Source organism: Eucyclogobius newberryi, unplaced genomic scaffold, assembly GCF_026437365.1.
Source record: "Eucyclogobius newberryi isolate DKJ021-1_F unplaced genomic scaffold, fEucNew1.0.hap1 SCAF_20, whole genome shotgun sequence".
Classification (NCBI taxonomy): domain Eukaryota; kingdom Metazoa; phylum Chordata; class Actinopteri; order Gobiiformes; family Gobiidae; genus Eucyclogobius; species Eucyclogobius newberryi.
In genome coordinates this window covers 11,102,982-11,120,673 of record NW_027315835.1, presented here as the reverse complement: position 1 = coordinate 11,120,673, position 17,692 = coordinate 11,102,982, and the positions used below count along the sequence as shown (strand labels likewise).

General features: G+C 43.6%; 3 protein-coding genes across 13 annotated transcripts in view; 2 read left to right on the top strand and 1 right to left on the bottom strand.

Annotated features, from left to right (window-relative positions):
- The window catches only part of tanc2b (tetratricopeptide repeat, ankyrin repeat and coiled-coil containing 2b), a 150,469-nt gene extending 139,405 nt beyond the window's left edge, over positions 1-11,064 (top strand). For 8 of the 11 annotated variants that reach the window (XM_072455948.1, XM_072455950.1, XM_072455946.1 and 5 more), the window contains 7 exons: positions 574-749; positions 1,960-2,092; positions 3,930-3,959; positions 5,619-5,710; positions 6,457-6,603; positions 6,681-6,781; positions 6,868-11,064. In XM_072455948.1, the coding sequence (XP_072312049.1) occupies positions 574-749; positions 1,960-2,092; positions 3,930-3,959; positions 5,619-5,710; positions 6,457-6,603; positions 6,681-6,781; positions 6,868-8,866 (2,678 nt within the window). In that variant the 3' untranslated portion in view covers positions 8,867-11,064. The remainder of the gene's footprint in view (positions 1-573; positions 750-1,959; positions 2,093-3,929; positions 3,960-5,618; positions 5,711-6,456; positions 6,604-6,680; positions 6,782-6,867) is intronic. The other 3 variants (XM_072455949.1, XM_072455947.1, XM_072455945.1) reach the window with 1 other exon arrangement.
- Positions 1-17,692, top strand: part of gngt2b (guanine nucleotide binding protein (G protein), gamma transducing activity polypeptide 2b) — a 139,592-nt gene that overhangs the window by 103,993 nt on the left and 17,907 nt on the right. The gene's annotated exons all lie outside the window — the stretch shown is intronic.
- Positions 11,426-13,860, bottom strand: g6pc3 (glucose-6-phosphatase catalytic subunit 3). The gene is made up of 7 exons (XM_072455955.1): positions 13,521-13,860; positions 12,761-12,855; positions 12,604-12,694; positions 12,414-12,532; positions 11,954-12,095; positions 11,509-11,889; positions 11,426-11,442 (listed from the first exon to the last, which is right to left on the bottom strand). The coding sequence occupies exons 1-6, from the start codon at positions 13,835-13,837 to the stop codon at positions 11,547-11,549; spliced, it is 1,107 nt and encodes a 368-aa protein (XP_072312056.1). The 5' UTR covers positions 13,838-13,860; the 3' UTR covers positions 11,426-11,442; positions 11,509-11,546.

Sequence of the window (17,692 nt, the reverse complement as noted above, 5' to 3'; positions counted from 1 at the left end):
CTTTAGGCTTTATTCTTTAGACTTAATACTTTTGACTTTATTCTTTATTCTTTATTCTTTCTGCCACAACTCTGGTATTTTTGACCCCCTGAACATCAATGAAAAGTCCCGGGTCACAGAGGCTCTCTCTCTTTCTCCCTGCTCAGGTCTGCGTTCAGCACAATCTTGCAATTTGTCAGGACAAACTACTATTTGAATCGCAAACTACGCAATCATCAAAGGTGAATTACTGAGCTTCGTTTGGTATGCCGCAAAACGCAGCAGAAAACATGGACGGGGGGAAGACGGTCGCGCGGGAGGCGAGAGCCATCGCCGCTACCGCGGCTTTAATTTTCTTTTTTTATGCTAAAATCTGATTTGCCTTTCAAAATACGTTTGCAGAGATTTAAACTACAGAGCTGGCCTCAAAAACAGTATAATATGTTGTTTGATGGTGGCAGTGTTTAAGATTTCCTTATTGCAAACATGTGTCATTGTGTGTCTTGATTTATTATTATTCTCACTGCATATTTCACAGTAGCTCTTTATTAAATGCTGTAAAGAGTTTGTCTAAAGATGTTATGTTTTTTGTAGGAGCTTCGTTGTCTCTGATGGATAAAGAAGGTCTGACGGCTCTGAGCTGGGCCTGTTTAAAGGGACATTTACCTGTTGTGAGGTGTCTGGTCGAGAGCGGATCCCCCACTGACCACGCAGACAAGAACGGACGCACACCGCTGGACTTAGCCGCCTTCTACGGAGACTCAGACGTGGTGAGAAACAAACACATTCTGACGGATATGGTTTTTGAGGAGTGAGACAAAAGCATATGAACAAAGAGTGCTTTATTACAGAATTGTCAGAATACTTTACTTTTATTCTTTTGTTCATTGTTAATTAAGATCTAAAAGTGTTTTTTTCCGTTTGAGACATTGATCAAAGATAATTATTACTTAATTAACTGCTAAAATGAAAGTTTTTAGTTTTAAAAATAAAAGATGTGGCTCAGAACCTTATTTTTACCATTGCAAGATAATGATTCACAATTAGACTGTACGTTATGGGAAAAGGTGCAACATTTGATCACGTTTACTTTTGTGGTAACAATCACATAAAATATCATCATTCAAATCATCATCAAATCAATTTATTTATCATTAAAATGTATATTTGAAAGTATTTATGAAAATGTGTTGATAAAATTAAACTATGTAATACTTTTACAAATCTAATAGATTATCTAAAAGCCAAACTAACAATACTTTAGGTCTAGACATTGTGTGGTCACATGTTTCAGGTAAAGTACATGACTAAACAGCAGGTTTAGTGTAAGTGGCTCTGGTGGTGACACATGGAGCTGTTGGTGTTGCGCTGGCCTCTACAAGTGTTCCGTTGTTGTTTGGTGAAACATTTGGCCAATTTCACTCGTTTTAGCGCTCTCACACGCAAGTTTTATTTTCGTCACGGAGCTCACGTTTTTCACCTAAAATAAAACTTGTGTGTGGTCAAACTGATGGATTTCATGTGTACATTTGACCATGTGATGTCAGCGCTGCTCCTCCTTCACTCAGGTAAAACCCCCGTGTAATCTAAAAGAAAGTTTGGTTTCAGAACAGATGTGTGATTAATCAGTGTCAATCTGTGTCATCCTGTGATTAATGTGTCACTTTTCGATGATGAATCGCATGAGACGAACGTGTTATCTTTGACAGCTTTAATATATACTATATATCAGGCTTCTTGCACACAGAAAGTTAATTTAAGTTCAAACTAAAATGTACATTCTAGTAAAAAATAAAACTTATCTTCTCTTACTAAAACAAGGCCAAGCAGGCTTTAACAAGGAAAATCATAAATCAAAGCTGTCTTTTTTTACATTTTTCTTTGTCAAAACTGTCGATTTCAGTAGCGTGCCTTTTTAGAAACACATCCGAGTACTTTGCTCACACTTGTGCTCATCGTGACGCGCTGCTGCTCCTCCAGGTTCAGTTCTTGGTGGACCACGGCGCCATGATCGAGCACGTGGACTACAGCGGGATGCGACCCCTGGACCGGGCGGTGGGCTGCAGGAACACGTCTGTGGTGGTCGCGCTACTCAAGAAAGGGGCCAAAATAGGTAAGAGGAGCCCATCTGGCACCCTCCACGTAACACCCCCCAATTAACATGCTTTTTTCCCGAGCGCAGCCTCTTGTATCACAATGAAAGGTTATTTGCCTCTTGAGTATTGAGCTATCGTGGAAATGGGATTGTGCTGAAAAGGTCAAGTACCGGGAGCTGGAGCATGAGCGGCATGGAAGAGAATGAACGCAGACGCCGATGATGAAAACGCCTTATTTTCAGATCAAATACGCCGAGAGGAAGACATTTCTCGCAGCTATCAGTCCAGTAAACTTGTATAAACACGATGCGAATACCGTTTCGTATTATGAGACTCATATTATCAGACTGTGACTCTCTTGGTGCGACACATTTATCTCTAGCTAAAATAGAGTGCATCTGACCTCGTATTCTTCTACTTTATTCAGCTTTTTCCATTTAGTTGGTCTTACATTGGTATTATCCACAGCACTAATGTAAAAAAGCATTGTCACTTATTCATGCAAATAATCTTTAATTTTTCCTTTTTTTATGTTAGCGTTCCTTTTTATCATACATTATTTTACATTTTACATTATCAACACTGCATATAATATAATAACTGCACTTATTCTGCCCAAGTCAAGTATGAACATTATGAATAATTCATTAATAGTTCAATATTAATGAATTATATAGCTCAACATAGCTCAACACAACAACAACAACAACAGACAGAAAGAAAAACACAAAGAATGAGCTGGACCAGTCTAGTTATTATAAAGTGATACCTTTTATTATACTACCGTAGATAAACTAGTTTTGTATTTTCTAAGTGACAAATTGTGTTGTTAATCAGTGATGGTTATTCAGGTATTGAAGTGTTTACAAAGCACTTTTTAGTCATAATAAGGCAACACTTAAGATAATGTCCAATAATATCTGTGCAGTGCAAAAAATAAATACAAAAAATACAGTGATTAAGAGTAATCGTAGAAATACAATATTGAATAGCTAAATAGTTGTTAAATACAGTCATACAGAAACACTAGTTGTCCATTTATATGTCTTCCTTGAACTAAAGTGGTATCTATTGTGTTATTTTTTCTCATTTAATCAGTTTTAATTGGCAAGCTACTCAAAACAAGTTAAAGAATTATTTTGTTGCCTATATACAGTGTACTTTTCCCACTATTATTCCACTAGTATTGCCAATGTAATCAAACTGCGTAAGGAAAAAAGCATAAGAAGACATAGAAATATACTGTATACTACTATACTGTATTGTTTGAGTCCAAAAGAGCTTTTTTCTCTGCAAAAAGCCACGGATTCAGACTGGTGTTTCCATGTGGCTTATTGTATGTCACCCGCCCCCCACTGCTGCCACCGCTTCTCTTCCACTATTTCTGGCTCAACGTTTTTATTCTACTACTGTTTCTTTTGTGTGTTCTCTTTCTTTCTTTCTCTCTCTCTCTTTCTTTTCTCTCTCTCTGTCGGAGCTCTCTCATCCCTTTCCCCCCCTTTGCTCAGAGACAGGTTGTTATTAGCGGACCTTCTTTTTAAATTAGTTTATTTTCTGCGCACCGCCACTTATCTTACGCGCTTCTCACTGCTGCTTTTTTGTGCTCCTCTCTCTCGCTCCTCTCCTCCACCATCACAAAACATCACACACTTTTCCTCTCATCCTTCCTTTTTCCTCCCACGCACACTCCTACACCCCTACCGATATGGCCGCCACTGCTCATGCCCACTTCTTCTACTTGAACACCTCTCTACCTCTCCGTTTTGCTCATAAACTCCTTGCTCTACCTCCCTCCCCTCTCCTCTCCTCCCTCCTCCCCCTCCCCTTCCTCCGCCTCCTCCCGTCCGGCTTCAGGATGTCAGACGCTGCCCAGTCGATCCCGAGGTAAACCCAAGGCTGTCGACTACTCACCCCACCAGGCATTTTGACAAATCTATCTCCTATCTCTCTGTGTTGTCTGTGTGTCGTCCCAAGTGTCAGCCAACCAGCTTAGCTACCCCCCAAACCCGACTGCAAAAATGCCAAATCATTTACACAAAATCATGCGAGGTAGTAGCACTGACAAAGGCGGGATTGCCCTGGAGGTATAAGAGTTTTAATAGCATGCTAGGCCTCCATGCTTAGGCCGTTGAATGGAAACTTGCATGATGGGAAGCCTTCAGAAACGCCTCTTTTGCGTTGTCATAGTGAGTGGGGAAAATTGCATGCGTTTGTAACTTTTGTCACCGCAGACTGAGGTGATGAACCGCTGTGTGCCGTGCATCGTTCATCTTCCAAGACATTTTCTCGATGTCAGCCTTAGGCCAGTCAGCAGCCTCCGTCTCTCAACTACCAGAGCATTTCTCACCTGATAACCTGCCTCTGCTTGCTTCTTTTTTGGTTTCACACGTCGTCCTGTGCCAGTTCGTTCATTTTGTGCGGTATTTGTGTATATAAGTGTGTGATGTACATGTGCGTTTGTCAAGCGTGTGTTGTTGTCGTCGTACAACGTGACGTCATTCATCTTTTCCTTGGTGATCTTGGATTTTTCGCTCAAAAGAGGATTTTTATATGAGGTGTTTATGGATAGTTGGTGTAATTATACAATAAGTCAGGACAATGTCGGGCCATGTGATATTTTGTCATACTTGTCTTATTTAAAGCAAATAACATTGGCTTAATTACCTGAACATAAATAATACATAGTTGGCCATTTAACACAAAACATGGTCAAATTTGTTCCTCTAAATTCTTCAAATGTCAGGTTTTTGAATGACAGTGGACCTCACGATTAAAAAACTGATAATTTATGATTAGAAATGACTCAATCTTGCACTCAAATTATATTATTTATACAGCCCTATCTAGAAGTTTAAATAACTAGAGGTCCAATCAATACATTGCTTGTTATTTATTTGCAAAACATAATTATCTTGAAACCAATTATAAATACTACGAAGCATAATCACTTATTGTAGACAATAATGTCTAAATGATGATGTTCTGTACACAAATGATGTCTTCTTTTCTTTGTACGTCTGACAACATTTGTAAGATTCACTAACTATCCAAAAGTACCCGACAGATCTCAGTTGATAAAACGCTGAACTATCTGTATTTTTTATTTGTAATTCTCCATTCGTGACGTTACATCTGCACTACTGGACTACGCTATTCCAAAGATTTTATACTTTTACACTTACCTTCTAAGACTGATTAAAGTTGGGCTAAAAAGTATCTGCAAACTATTATTATAAGTTTTTTACATCTCTTTTCTCATCTCAAAATAGCAAATTCTTGGAGACGTTGGCATTTACTTTCTAGCCCATCTTGATTTCCCATAGCAAGCTCATTGTGTTTCCAGGTGTCAGAGGAGACGTGTAAACTTGTGTAACATATTTCTTTACAGTGGGTTGCCTGTTGTACCCTCCATCTCCCATCTCCCCGTCTCTGTATTTACTGTTGTGTGGACTCCCGCTCTTTCCCTGTGTCTATATTTGACCATGTTTTTGTTTGTTTACCTCACACTCTCCCTCATCTCCGCCCCTCCCTCTGTGTCACCAGGTCCCGCCACATGGGCCATGGCCACCTCCAAACCCGACATCATGATCATACTGCTCAGCAAACTCATAGAGGAGGGGGACAGCTACTACAAGGTACAGGAAACTTCAGTAGGGATTTTACTCATACGTGTTAAAATGAAGTATGAAAGGACAAGACTTGAGTGGAATTACAACAATAGAGATAATTGTTGCCAATGAAACCAAGACAATTAATTTGCGGTAACTTAGGATTTTGATCAAAAACACATTTCTTCTATTTGGCTCCAACAAAAATCAGATACTAAGAGATACTAGAATACCACAATGTTTAATAAAGAATGTGCAATTATTTTGTGTTGAAAATGTCACTTTATTGTCTGAAATCTAGAAACATCATGCGCATTTTTACTTATCATTGTGGAATCTGAATCAGTATCGAGAATTGCATATTAGTAATTAGTCAAATTTATGGTTAAATTTCTGTATCGTGACAACACTATCTCACATAATAGTGTTAAAAAAAACAGGAAAATCAAAGACATAAGTCCTAGCAATTCATTTAAAAGCAATACATTCAAGTTTCGGACAAACTGTGGAGCTAAAAAAAAATATTAGCAGTCCCTTATAAGACTATATCAACTGTAAAAAGCATAAAGTTGAATGATTTGTCCTTATACTGGGGTGTAATGAAGTGTTTAAATATTTAAGCAGCCCAAGAATTGTAAGAAAAGGCTGTCAATACCAAGGGCACTGAGCTGGCAGTGCTTTTCAGAAATAAATCACATTTAGAGCATTTGCAATATGTATTTCTGCCATTTTGGGAAGTAAAGTATTGTTGTATTATTGTTTTTGTCTGGCAGAAGGGGAAGGTGAAGGAGGCAGCTCAGCGTTATCAGTGTGCTCTTAAAAAGTTTCCACGCGAAGGTTTCAGCGAGGACCTCAAGACTTTCAGGGAACTCAAAGTGTCACTTTTTCTCAACTTGTCCCGATGTCGGAGGAAAATGAACGTAAGTCAGATGTTCCTTGACTAAAACTAAAGCTGCTTTTGATTTTATATTTTGGAATAATAATTTCCATGTTGCAGGACTTTGGGATGGCTGAGGAATTTGCTACTAAGGCACTTGAGCTAAAACCAAAATCCTATGAAGCGTACTACGCCAGGGCACGTGCCAAGCGTAGCAGCAGGTAACCGCTTTCTGTCAAGTGTTATGAATTTAAAAAAACATTTGGTTGGTTTCTCCTATAATCATTTCGTACATTGTGTTTCTCAGACAATTTCCTGAAGCAATGGAGGACCTGAATGAAGCCATACAGCTGTGCCCAAACAACCGTGAGATCCAGAGGCTGCTGCAGAGAGTGGATGAGGAGTTCAGGCTGCTGACCCAGGGTGAGCAGCCACAGGACTTGGACCTGGAGCCTCCCCCCTCACCCCCTCCCACGCCTCCCCCTGATGACGAGGAGTCCCTGTCCCTCGCCATGCCCCTCCCGCCGCCCCCTGAGCCGAGGCTGGACGACATGGAGCCCGTGCAAGACCTGTTTGAGGACGAGGACTATCTGGAGCAGGAGCTGGAGGCCATGTCTCTGGGGCTGCCTCCTCCGGACGGTCATACCAATGCTTGCAGTTTGCCCATCATCCAGAGCCCCCCACTGTCCCCCACACATCCAGACCAAATCTATCTGACTGGCTCTCCCATGGGCCAGCCCTATGAGTACCACCCCACATCCTCCTCCATGTCATCCCCCACACGTGGCTCGTACCAGCCCACCTCGCCCTCTTTGTCCCCCACTCATCAGAACCACTACAGACACAGCCCACCACAGACGTCTCCTGTGCACCAGACGTCCTATCGCTACAGTCCTCCTCCTGGAGGCATGGACCAAAGCCCCCCTCAGTCGCCCCTGCGCCGTGTGGCTCAGTACAGGGCCAGCCCTCCTCTGGAGAGTGTGTGCATGTACCGCTCACAGTCGGGGTCTCCCGTACGCTTTCAGACAGAGCAACTCCCGGGACGACCCAAGTCTCCTCTGGCCAAAATGAGCAGTCAGCGCTCATTTCAGCTCACGTCTCAGCCCTCCCTGTCTCAGCACCATCAGGCTCAGGGCCTGCGACTGCAGCCGTCTATCGCACAAATCGTCCGGACCAACCAGCCCAGTGTCATGGGCAACAGCAGCTACGGGGGCCATCCCATGAGCACCCGCTACCAGGCATCTGTGGACCTGGTGTACCAGCCGTCTCTAGACGGGCGCTCCATGCCACAGGTCCAGGCTAGCCTCAGCTCAGGGGCCCTCTGTCAGCACGGTGGCCGAGGAGGGGTTATGGAGTCAGGGCTATTGAAGGACGATCTGCCCCAGCGCCCCTCCTCTGCCTACCGCGCCAGCAGTGGGGGTCCGGGCGGCATCCGGTACAGCCAGACTCCTCAGATCAGCCGCAGCCAATCAGCTGCGTACTATCCTGTGTCTGAGCATGTGCTGGAGCGGGCCAATGCCATGCCCCCCTGTCAGCTGGGCTCCCCTGAGATCCCTCACATGGTGCGGAGGCCTGTCAGCGCCAACACCACCGAGATAAAGATGCCCACCCCCAGACCCCTCATCCATTCCCAGAGTGTAGGGCTGCGCTTCTCCCCCTCCACCAACAACATCACAGGCTCCACCTCTAACCTCGCCCCAGGCTTCAGGCCCTCGTCCTCCATCCAGCAGATGGAGATACCGCTGCAGGCCTCGTACGAGCGCTCCTGTGATGACATCTCCCCCATCTCCCCCTCTCAGGGTGGGGGGCTGTACCCGGGCGAGAACACTCGCTCCCGAAACACTCCCTTCATGGGCATCATAGACAAGACGGCGCGAACTCAGCAGTACTTGCACCAGCCCTCCAGGACGCGGCCCATGACCTCCATGGACTCTGCCATCAGCCCCACGTCCCCGGGACAGCTGGTTCAGCAGGGCTCCACCTACAGCCCCCCAGCCTCACTGGGCAACATCGCCTACTACAACAAGACCAACAATGCTCAAAACGGACACCTACTAGAGGAGGACTACTACCAGACGCAGCCCAGTTCCCTGGGGAAGCTGGCTAACGGCTCCCGCGGTGGAGGAGACATTCTGGAGCGGGTCAGCCAGGTGCCCACTTACCCTGACGTGAAAGTGGCCAGGACTCTGCCCGTGGCACAGGCCTACCAGGACAACATGTACCGCCAGCTGTCCCGCGACTCCCGCTCCCAAGGCCCCACCTCCCCCATCAAACCAAAGAGACCGTTTGTGGAGTCGAATGTGTGACGCTGTCGATGAATGGAGGGTTTGACTGAGAGGACTCGTGTGAAACCGCAGGATGTGAAAGGAATCAACAAAGACTAATAAAGGAGACGGTTAACCTTGCAGCGGACGCACGCTCGGACTTACAAAAACAACACAAATAACAGACAGAACATTATCAGGTTCTACAGGTACAAGAGGGTCATTAATTGTTCTTTCAAAAAACAATTCACATCAATACTGCAAATGGGACTGAGAAAGTGTTAATCAATCGACTGTACTTGTGGACTATCCATCTACTCTTCTTTCAAAGTGTGCTCTTAAACAAGGTTGCTAGTTGGCCCTTATCAATGTAATACAATATTCTATGTTCAATAGTGTACATTGCTCCGAAAATACAAATGGCTCAAAAACTCAGTACTTAGAGATGTTCATATTTATAATTAAGTTATATACTGTACATAAACATAGAACAAACATAATTTGCATTTGAAATGTATTCTATTAACCCAGCCTCGACGTCCCCCAGTTTGTCTTATGAGAAAGTGAAACTGAATTAAGCAATGTCCAAGACCGAGGGACACTGACCAACTTTGATATTGACATTATTACCTCCATTAAGTGACGAAGCTTTTGTTGCCGTGTGTTTGGCACGAAAATATTTTTACATAACAAGCTATTATAGAGTTTGAACACATGACAATATATTGACCTGACCGTGTTGTTTTAAATTTTATCATTTGGCTACAGCTGGATTCTTTTATTTTATGTATTCTAAAGGATCTGCTGTTTTATCCTTTCATTACATGATGTACTCCAAGCCTCATGCCTTAGTATGACATCAACAATAGGTTGTTGTCATCTTTAACTCAACAACACAACTGTGGTCTGCGGAGACTCCGTTCAGGACGAGAGGGAAGTGCAATATCTGTGTTTGCAGAATTAGCATCTTTCAGAACAAGACTGAAGAATAGTTCAGTGTGATTTTCTCATGACGCCACATGGCTCTCAAAGTTTGCCTTTGTCCCTCCTGCACACATAGAGGCACTGTATTTTTAAATATATACAGTATAAAAGAGATGGTATCAAGGATAGTGCTCAGAGACTAGCAAGCAAATGCATACACAACCACTGTTACCCCCCCTCCATTATTTTTTAATTTGTACTGATAAAAATTTCCTTAACTTCTGCACTATACAGCCTGTTAAGTTCCTAACTAAGGGTGCACTTTATGTATTTTTACTTATTTTATTGTTCGATTGTTGGAGAACGTGGATGTGTGGTCGGGTCAGTCCAGTCTGGCCAGTGAGACTATCATGGACACTATATTATGATTTACTAAGCAGCAGTGATGAATGACAACACAAAGAGCAATGTTTTTATTCGGGTGAAGATGTATAGACTTTCTAGCACAAGTTGTATATAGTGGCTTTGGTCCGGGTATGTAAAGAGAAGCAGCATTAATATCCCACATATTGTCAAATCAGTCGTCTAATCCACTGGTTTACGCACATCTACTGGAAAATGATATTACTGATTTTATCCATATGTATATTGGAGTATGGGTGTTAGAACAAGCAGCACTATAATGTAAAAGATATTTGTAAATGTGGATAAAAGTTATAGACCGTGTGTCTGTAACTGTATATTTTGGTTGTCTGATAGTCTCTACAAAGAGGTGGTTCTTATTGTAATGGCCTTCTATTAATAATAATCAGATTTACCTTGCGACAAAGGGAAGATATCGCCAATGTATATCTTTATGGACATGAAGGTTTCAAATGTACCATACTTGTTTTAAAAGAGGCTTCTCGTTTGAGGATATCTGAGGGTGTGTGGTTTTTGCGCTGTCTGTATATTAGTTTGCTGTAAATAGTCCGGTGCATGTTGTTCTTTCCATGAGCTCAGTGTCCTGACGGAGGGACACGATGTTAAGGAATGGGATCACAATAAGGCGTCCGCTTATCCCGACATGTCCTCATCATTTTAGCTCCTGCCGCGCCAAACAAAAGCGAAAGGTTATTTTATTTTCATGTGTTTGCTTGCTGAGCAGAGTTCTCTTGTCTGTAAATGTGAGCTTTCAGAATCGCTGTGACAAAACGTTTAATTAAAAACAATAAAAAGAATGTGTTTTTATCTCATGATAACTGATTGTAATCTGTACAGTCAAACATATGTATTGGAAAAATAACATTTATAAATGGTTACCAACTGAAACACAACCGTGCATGTGCATTTTATTAATTTATGAAACGGCAAAATACAGACTTTATATATTGCTTTGGTGCAAAACATTGGTAATATTTCAAAGGCAAATAAAAGCACCCAATAATATAATGGCGTTACAATGTTTTGTATAATAAAGTGCAACTATTGAACAATAGATGGTGCCGTTTTGACTGCAACGTCACAATACAAGTACAAAAATCTAATTATTTTACGCCATCTTTATCTAAAAAATATTTATGTGCAAAATTTGCCATTTCAAAACATTAAATTCACCAAGGAATGTAGACATTTATTGAGCCGGACTGATCACAATATCAACAAATGTAGCGCATGGAATAAATTACAAGAGTTGACAGTACCTGCAACAAAAACTGAACTGTATCTGAAAAGCTGCTTAGTGAACACAAAATACTTAAAACGGCATCAGCTTGAGAAACGTGAACCAATTTGATTCTATTTAGATTTTGTTTCGCATCTAATCTTTCTTCCTTTTGTTTGAGAAAAGCTGGATGACTCCGGGCACTAGAACCATGACCAGCAGAGGCACCAGGACAAATTTGACATAGAAAAGGCAATAGAAAAGCATTGGTGGCCTGACTGGCAGCGGCAGACGGTGAACATGGTAAAGCCCCATCGAGGAAATGGCCAGAGACAACGCTCTGGGCGCCAACGGCAGAGACCAGCCCCCGGGCCTCAAGCGCTGGGCCAGTCCCAAACCGAGCAGAGCCCCACAGTCTCGGGTCAATGAGGAGAAAGGAGTCGTGTCCAATCGGATCCATTCTGGTCGGCTGCACCACTTGCTTGCCAGAGTAATGGACCTGAGAGACATTGAAATAATAAAATAAATCAACCCCACGTGAGTCTTCTTCATTAAACACTTACCAGAGAACATTAATCCCCATCTTCTGCAGTGCAACATTAATCAGGACAGCGCTCAGCAAAAGACCAAAGCTGATTCTGAAGAAGAACAGCAGGGGCCGACCATCAGGAGCCGTTTGGCCAAGAACAACTCCAAGGATCAAACCTGAATAAAAACAACTTTATTACAGCGTTGTAATTGTGTCGGGCTGCAACTAAACATTATTTTAGTTGTCAAAATCAATCAATTTTTGACCAAATAAAAGCTGAAATATGGTGAGTGAAGGCTTCAAGATGGAGGATTATTATGAATTATTAATGAAAATCAGAAATTCTTTATTATTTCTTTGACATTGTCATCTTCTTTGTTATAAAAAAGGTATTTCCGTAGGCGTTTTAGAGCCTGTAACATCCACAGATAACGATTATGATTGTCAAAGTACAACTAGGATGATCAAATCCCGATTAGTTGTTTGTTTCTAACCTGTGATGGTGCCAGCGACCACCTGATGAGGAAAATGAGCAAGAACAAAAATCCTGGAGAGTCCGACTGCAAGAAGCAACGCCGCATAGAGCAGGAAGGGAACGGCTGTAATAAGGACACTGTAAACAAAAGAAGACATGATTAAATTGTGGAATTATGAAGAGGTATAGTTATAAAACTCTGGAAGTACCTGCTGGTCTTGGCGTAAAGGACACGTGCCAGGGCAGACATCACGACCCACCAGACAGCAGCAGTGACCATCGCGTGCCCTGATGGACTTCCTGAAGAGAACATGATGTGCATAATGTGGTAGGTTTAGTTGTATAATAATTTACAGAGTGATTTACCTGGCCCAGTCTCGCAGGAGGCGGAAAACTGCTCCACTTTGGCCGAGACATTGTGTTCACCAATCCACCAAAATGGTCGTTCTCCAAACAGCATCCTGGTAAAACATGACAACGGTCACTTAGACAGGGGTAAATTTGGTAAGTAAGATTGAAATATTCATAGGTTTCAAGAAAGAATTGATTGATTCATCTTGATTTTCATTTTGTCTCATTAAAAACAAATACAAATGATTGAAATACGATTTTAAACATTGAACATAAACAATACATACTTTTAATTGTTTCCATTTAACACAAAAACGATTCTCAAATTTGCTCCCAAAAGGCAAAATAGTATGTCTTTTGAATGAAAACAGGTCTTTACAAAAAACTGGAATTATTTGAATTGAACATTAATCCTTAAGAAAATTGTGAATAGTAAACAAATTATTGGGAATTTGCTTCTACGTGGTCTGTGAAAAAATACAAAATTAAACTAAATAAGAATAACATAAAAGTTAATCAAAAATACTAAAATAAAAAGTACAATGGTTCCGCATCGCCTTGTTTCACACGGATCACAATTAAACGGCATCCCGGAAGTGTTAACGTCATGGTTAACGATAACGTTAATAAAAACTTCTTAGCCATGTTTGCACATAAAATATGAAATATATAGCAATAATAACACTTTATCAAGACAATTATTTTTTGCTATAGTAACGCTTCATTGCTAAACTAAAGTTAACGTTGACTGATGATGAAAAAGTTAATTTCTTACCATTTAAACACCAAATTGAGCCACTCTGAAATAGCTGCCACCCAAAGCACTAATATTCCCACGCGTTTGCTGATGAAGTACGTGAATGGAAAGACAAGCAGAAAAGCAGCCTTTGGATCTCCCAGATGTGTGATCACAAGCCAGATATTTTCAAAACTTCTCGTCCTCTGCTGGAGACTTTCTGCCATCCATACGCCGTGGGTATAAAGAGTCTCCATGTCTAAAGAAGAGTCACAATAAAGTTGATAAACGAGGCAGCAGCAGAGATGCAGCTGCTTCTTGTTTTTTTTTGGAGGACGATGATGATGACGTCCCATGTGATGCTCTGAGGAGACCTTCCTGTTGTGGCGCACTGTGTCCAGCAGAGGGGGCAATTCCAACGGTTAAACAGCGGTCAAACGTTGAAATGGGGAAATCTGTGAAATAACTGTCGTGTTTTTAAGGGCTTTTTTTTAATCCCGACGAAAGCATTAATTTTTTTTCGTTACATAGCAAATTTCAACATGTAAAAAATATAATGAATGATAATGGTATTTTTTTTTTAAGGCTAGAGAGAATTTGATACTGATGCCGTGGCAATTGTGGCGGCCATCTTGCTATTGTAAGATCAGCTAAAACCTAATGGAAATAGAAAACCATGCCAAAATATACATAGATGACACGTTTTAAATGGACATGTTATGGCATATTTGTCGTCCTAATAATGCAGGGAACACTTGTATCTGTCAGGAAAGGGTTTCTCTGAATTATGAAAATAAAAACACTGCACTACTTTCATGTAGAATTAAACTGTTTGTGTCTCAAACATATATCTCATCATTCTAAAATCAAGTTCTTAATAGTTCTTGAGTAGAACACAGTCAGAATATGTCTGCTGAACTGGATATTGTTATTCATGGATTCAAAGTGATGAAAAATTGGCATCGTTGCCATAGTGATTAACATTCATTCATTAATTTTCTACCAGTGACTTTGGGCCTCCAGTACACTTCTGGACATAGGAAGCGGGTGCCGTGGTGGACTGAAGCATGTGGTCATGCTGTTAGGGCGAGAAATGCGGCGTTTCGCCGGCTAAGGGTTGCCCACACTGAGGGTGCCCTCATTGACTACAAGAGGGCTCGCGCTGTTGTGCGGAAAACTGTGAGAACGGCCAAGAGTGCCTATTGGAGGCGGTATTGTTCCAAAATTGGGAGAGAAACGCGTCTCGGGGATGTTTGGGGGATGATTAAGCGGATGCATGGGGTTGAGCGCCGTCATGGGACCCCGGTCCTAATACTGAATGGTGTTGAAGCAGTCAGCGACGTTGACAAAGCTGAACTGTTGGCCAGCACCTTTGTGTCGGTGCACAGCTCTGACAATCTCTCACCTGCGGAAAGGCACTACAGGGAGAGTACTTTGGCCCAGAATTCTGAGCTGATTGGGCACCAGCCTTCGACTCAAGATGACCTTGACCTTCCGTTTAGTTTGTTTGAGCTAAGGAGAGCACTTTCTAAGGCGAAACAGACAGCCCCGGGTAAAGATGAGGTGTGCTATGACATGCTCTCTCATTTGACTGATGACACGCTTGGGCTAGTCCTGGGTCTTTTCAACCGTGTTTGGGATTCAGGTTGTGTTCCATCTGCGTGGAAACAGTCTACGGTGGTGCCGGTTCTGAAGCCGGGTAGGCCAGCGTCTGACCCTTCAAGTTATAGGCCGATTGCCTTGACGTCGCAGCTCGAGAAAACGATGGAGCGCATGGTTACCGAGCGGTTGGATTACTTCTTGGAGAGTCAGGGTTTGCTTCCCGCGCACCAGAGTGGTTTCCGTAGGGGCAGGAACACCATGGATTCCGTGTTGTGTTTGGAATCTGATATCCAGCTGGCCAGGGCTCAGAAAGAAAAGGTTATTGCGGTGCTCTTTGATGTGGAGTACGATATGGTTTGGAAGGATGGGCTCCTCATTAAGCTGCGGAAGTGTGGTGTGAAGGGTAAACTGTTTAACTGGGTCCGGAGCTTTCTGTCTGGCCGGCGTATCCAAACCAGAGTGGGCGCTGCTTACTCTGGGGTCTATGGGGTGGAGAATGGGATCCCGCAGGGGAGTGTGTGTAGCCCTATCTTGTTCAATGTTATGATTAAGGACATCTTTGACGACGTGGATGGGTCTGTTGGGAGGAGCCTTTATGCTGACGATGGCGCTCTATGGGTGAGAGGGAGGAATCTCCGGTTTTACGAGGCGAAACTGCAAAGGGCAATACAGCAGGTGGAGCAGTGGACCCTGAAGTGGGGGTTTAAACTGTCCGTACGGAAGTCTCAAGTGATCTGTTTCTTCAATGGGCATAGGGACGTCTCCCTTCGACTGCATGGGCAGGTGCTCGAACAGGTTAGGGAGGTGAGGTTCTTGGGGGTCACCTTTGACGAGAGGCTTAGTTGGCGTCGGCACATTGATGAGGTCAGTGGTAAATGCAAAAGGGTGAATAACTTGCTTCGTTGTCTATCCGGCCAGGACTGGGGGGCCAGCAGAAGGTCGCTCCTGGGTATTTATCGGGCCGTCATGAGGGCGGCTATTGATTATGGCTGTATAGCCTACATGTCTGCGGCTGAGACTAACTTAAAGAAGCTTGATGTGGAGCAAGCCCAGGCCTTGCGCATCTGCTGTAGGGCTTTTAGGACCTCCCCTGTCTCGGCGCTGCAGGTTGAGTTGGGGGAATTGCCGTTACGGCTCCGGAGGCTAGAACTTCTTTTGGCTTACTGGGTGAATGTGCAAGGTCATACGAGCTCTCACCCGGTGAGGGACTTTCTCAGGGTTGATGGGGGGCAGAGTGAGGCTGACGGTATGTTTTTCAGCCAGGTAGGAAATGCGAAGGCGTGGCTTGCGGGGGTTGGTGATCTGCGTGTGAGCCCGTCGGTGGCTTTGTCTGCTATAGCTCCGTGGAAGTTTGTCCCGGCTCCTGTTGATGTTAGCTTGCATGGCAAGCTTAGAGGAGTCGCTGGGAGGGCACCGCAGCTTGCCGTTCAAGCGCTCATCGATAAGCACTCAGGTGATGTGTTTATTTATACCGACGGGTCTAGGGATCCTGAGAGTGGGCGTACTGGCGCCGCTTATTTTGTGCCTGACCTGGGGCTAGCGGTCAAGAAGAGGTTGACAGATCGCCTTTCTGTTTTCACGTCGGAACTTATAGCGATACGGTTGGCGTTGGAATGGGCGGAATCTGCTTTGCAGTGTTGCGGCATTGTGGTGGCCTCTGACAGCCTTTCTGCATTGCAAAGTATTAAATCTGGGAAATCGGATTGCAGACAGGATGTGTTGAATGGCATCTTCTGTCTGATGCTCTCCCTGTCCAGGAAGGATGTGAGGGTTTCCTTCATTTGGGTCCCTGCGCATGTGGGGGTGGATGGTAACGAATTGGCTGATGCACTGGCTAAACGTTCCCTTCGGCGGCCATCAATTGATGTGGCGGTTGAGTTAAGCAAATCTGAAATCAAGCCCGTTATCAAGAGTCATGTGGTCGGCCTTTGGCAGGAATTTTGGAGCCACTGTGTTACTGGACGGCATCTCTATCACATACAGGGTAGTGTGGGTCCTTGCGGGTCTATGGGGCCTTCGCCCGCATGAGGATTGGCCATACTGGACTCAATTGGTCACTGAGTAGGATAGGCAAGCATCCGACCGGTCTGTGTGGTCACTGTCGGGTGCCAGAGACTGTCGAGCATGTGCTGATTTGCTGTGAGGCTTATGATAGGGAAAGGGCCGGGTTGGCCTTGTGGTTTCGGAATAATGGGCGGGAGTTCAATCTGCGGAACGTTCTGGCGATCCAGTCACAGGGTTTGTGTCAGGCTGTGGTTGCTTACTTATGTAGCACAGGGCTGGGTAAACGTTTATAGAGGTGGGGGGTGTTGGAGACTGAGCCGAGGATGAGGAGCAAGAGGATGTTCTAACGCGCTTGGACTTCATGGCGATGGAAGAAGGACTTCTAAAGGATAAAACGACAAAGACGTCCCATGACCTCATGGGCTTTGTAAAACAACAAAGATGTCCCATGATCTCATGGGCTTTGTACTTCCAAAGCACCGAACGTCAAAGAGGGCGAGGAAGGTGAAGAAGAGTCTCCCTGGGATAAAGCCGGTTGGTCTCTGAAACACCAAAGCAATGGAAGGAGTACTTTTACGGACTATGACAGTCTGAGGACTACGAAA

Excerpts from the sequence above, each read along its gene's own strand:
- g6pc3 (XM_072455955.1), bottom strand. The coding sequence starts at position 13,837 with ATGGGACGTCATCATCATCGTCCTCCAAAAAAAAACAAGAAGCAGCTG. Across the intron at positions 12,856-13,520 it reads CTCAATTTGGTGTTTAAATG|GATGCTGTTTGGAGAACGAC; the intron begins GTAAGAAATTAA and ends ATGTTTTACCAG. Across the intron at positions 12,533-12,603 it reads CTTTACGCCAAGACCAGCAG|TGTCCTTATTACAGCCGTTC; the intron begins GTACTTCCAGAG and ends TTTTGTTTACAG.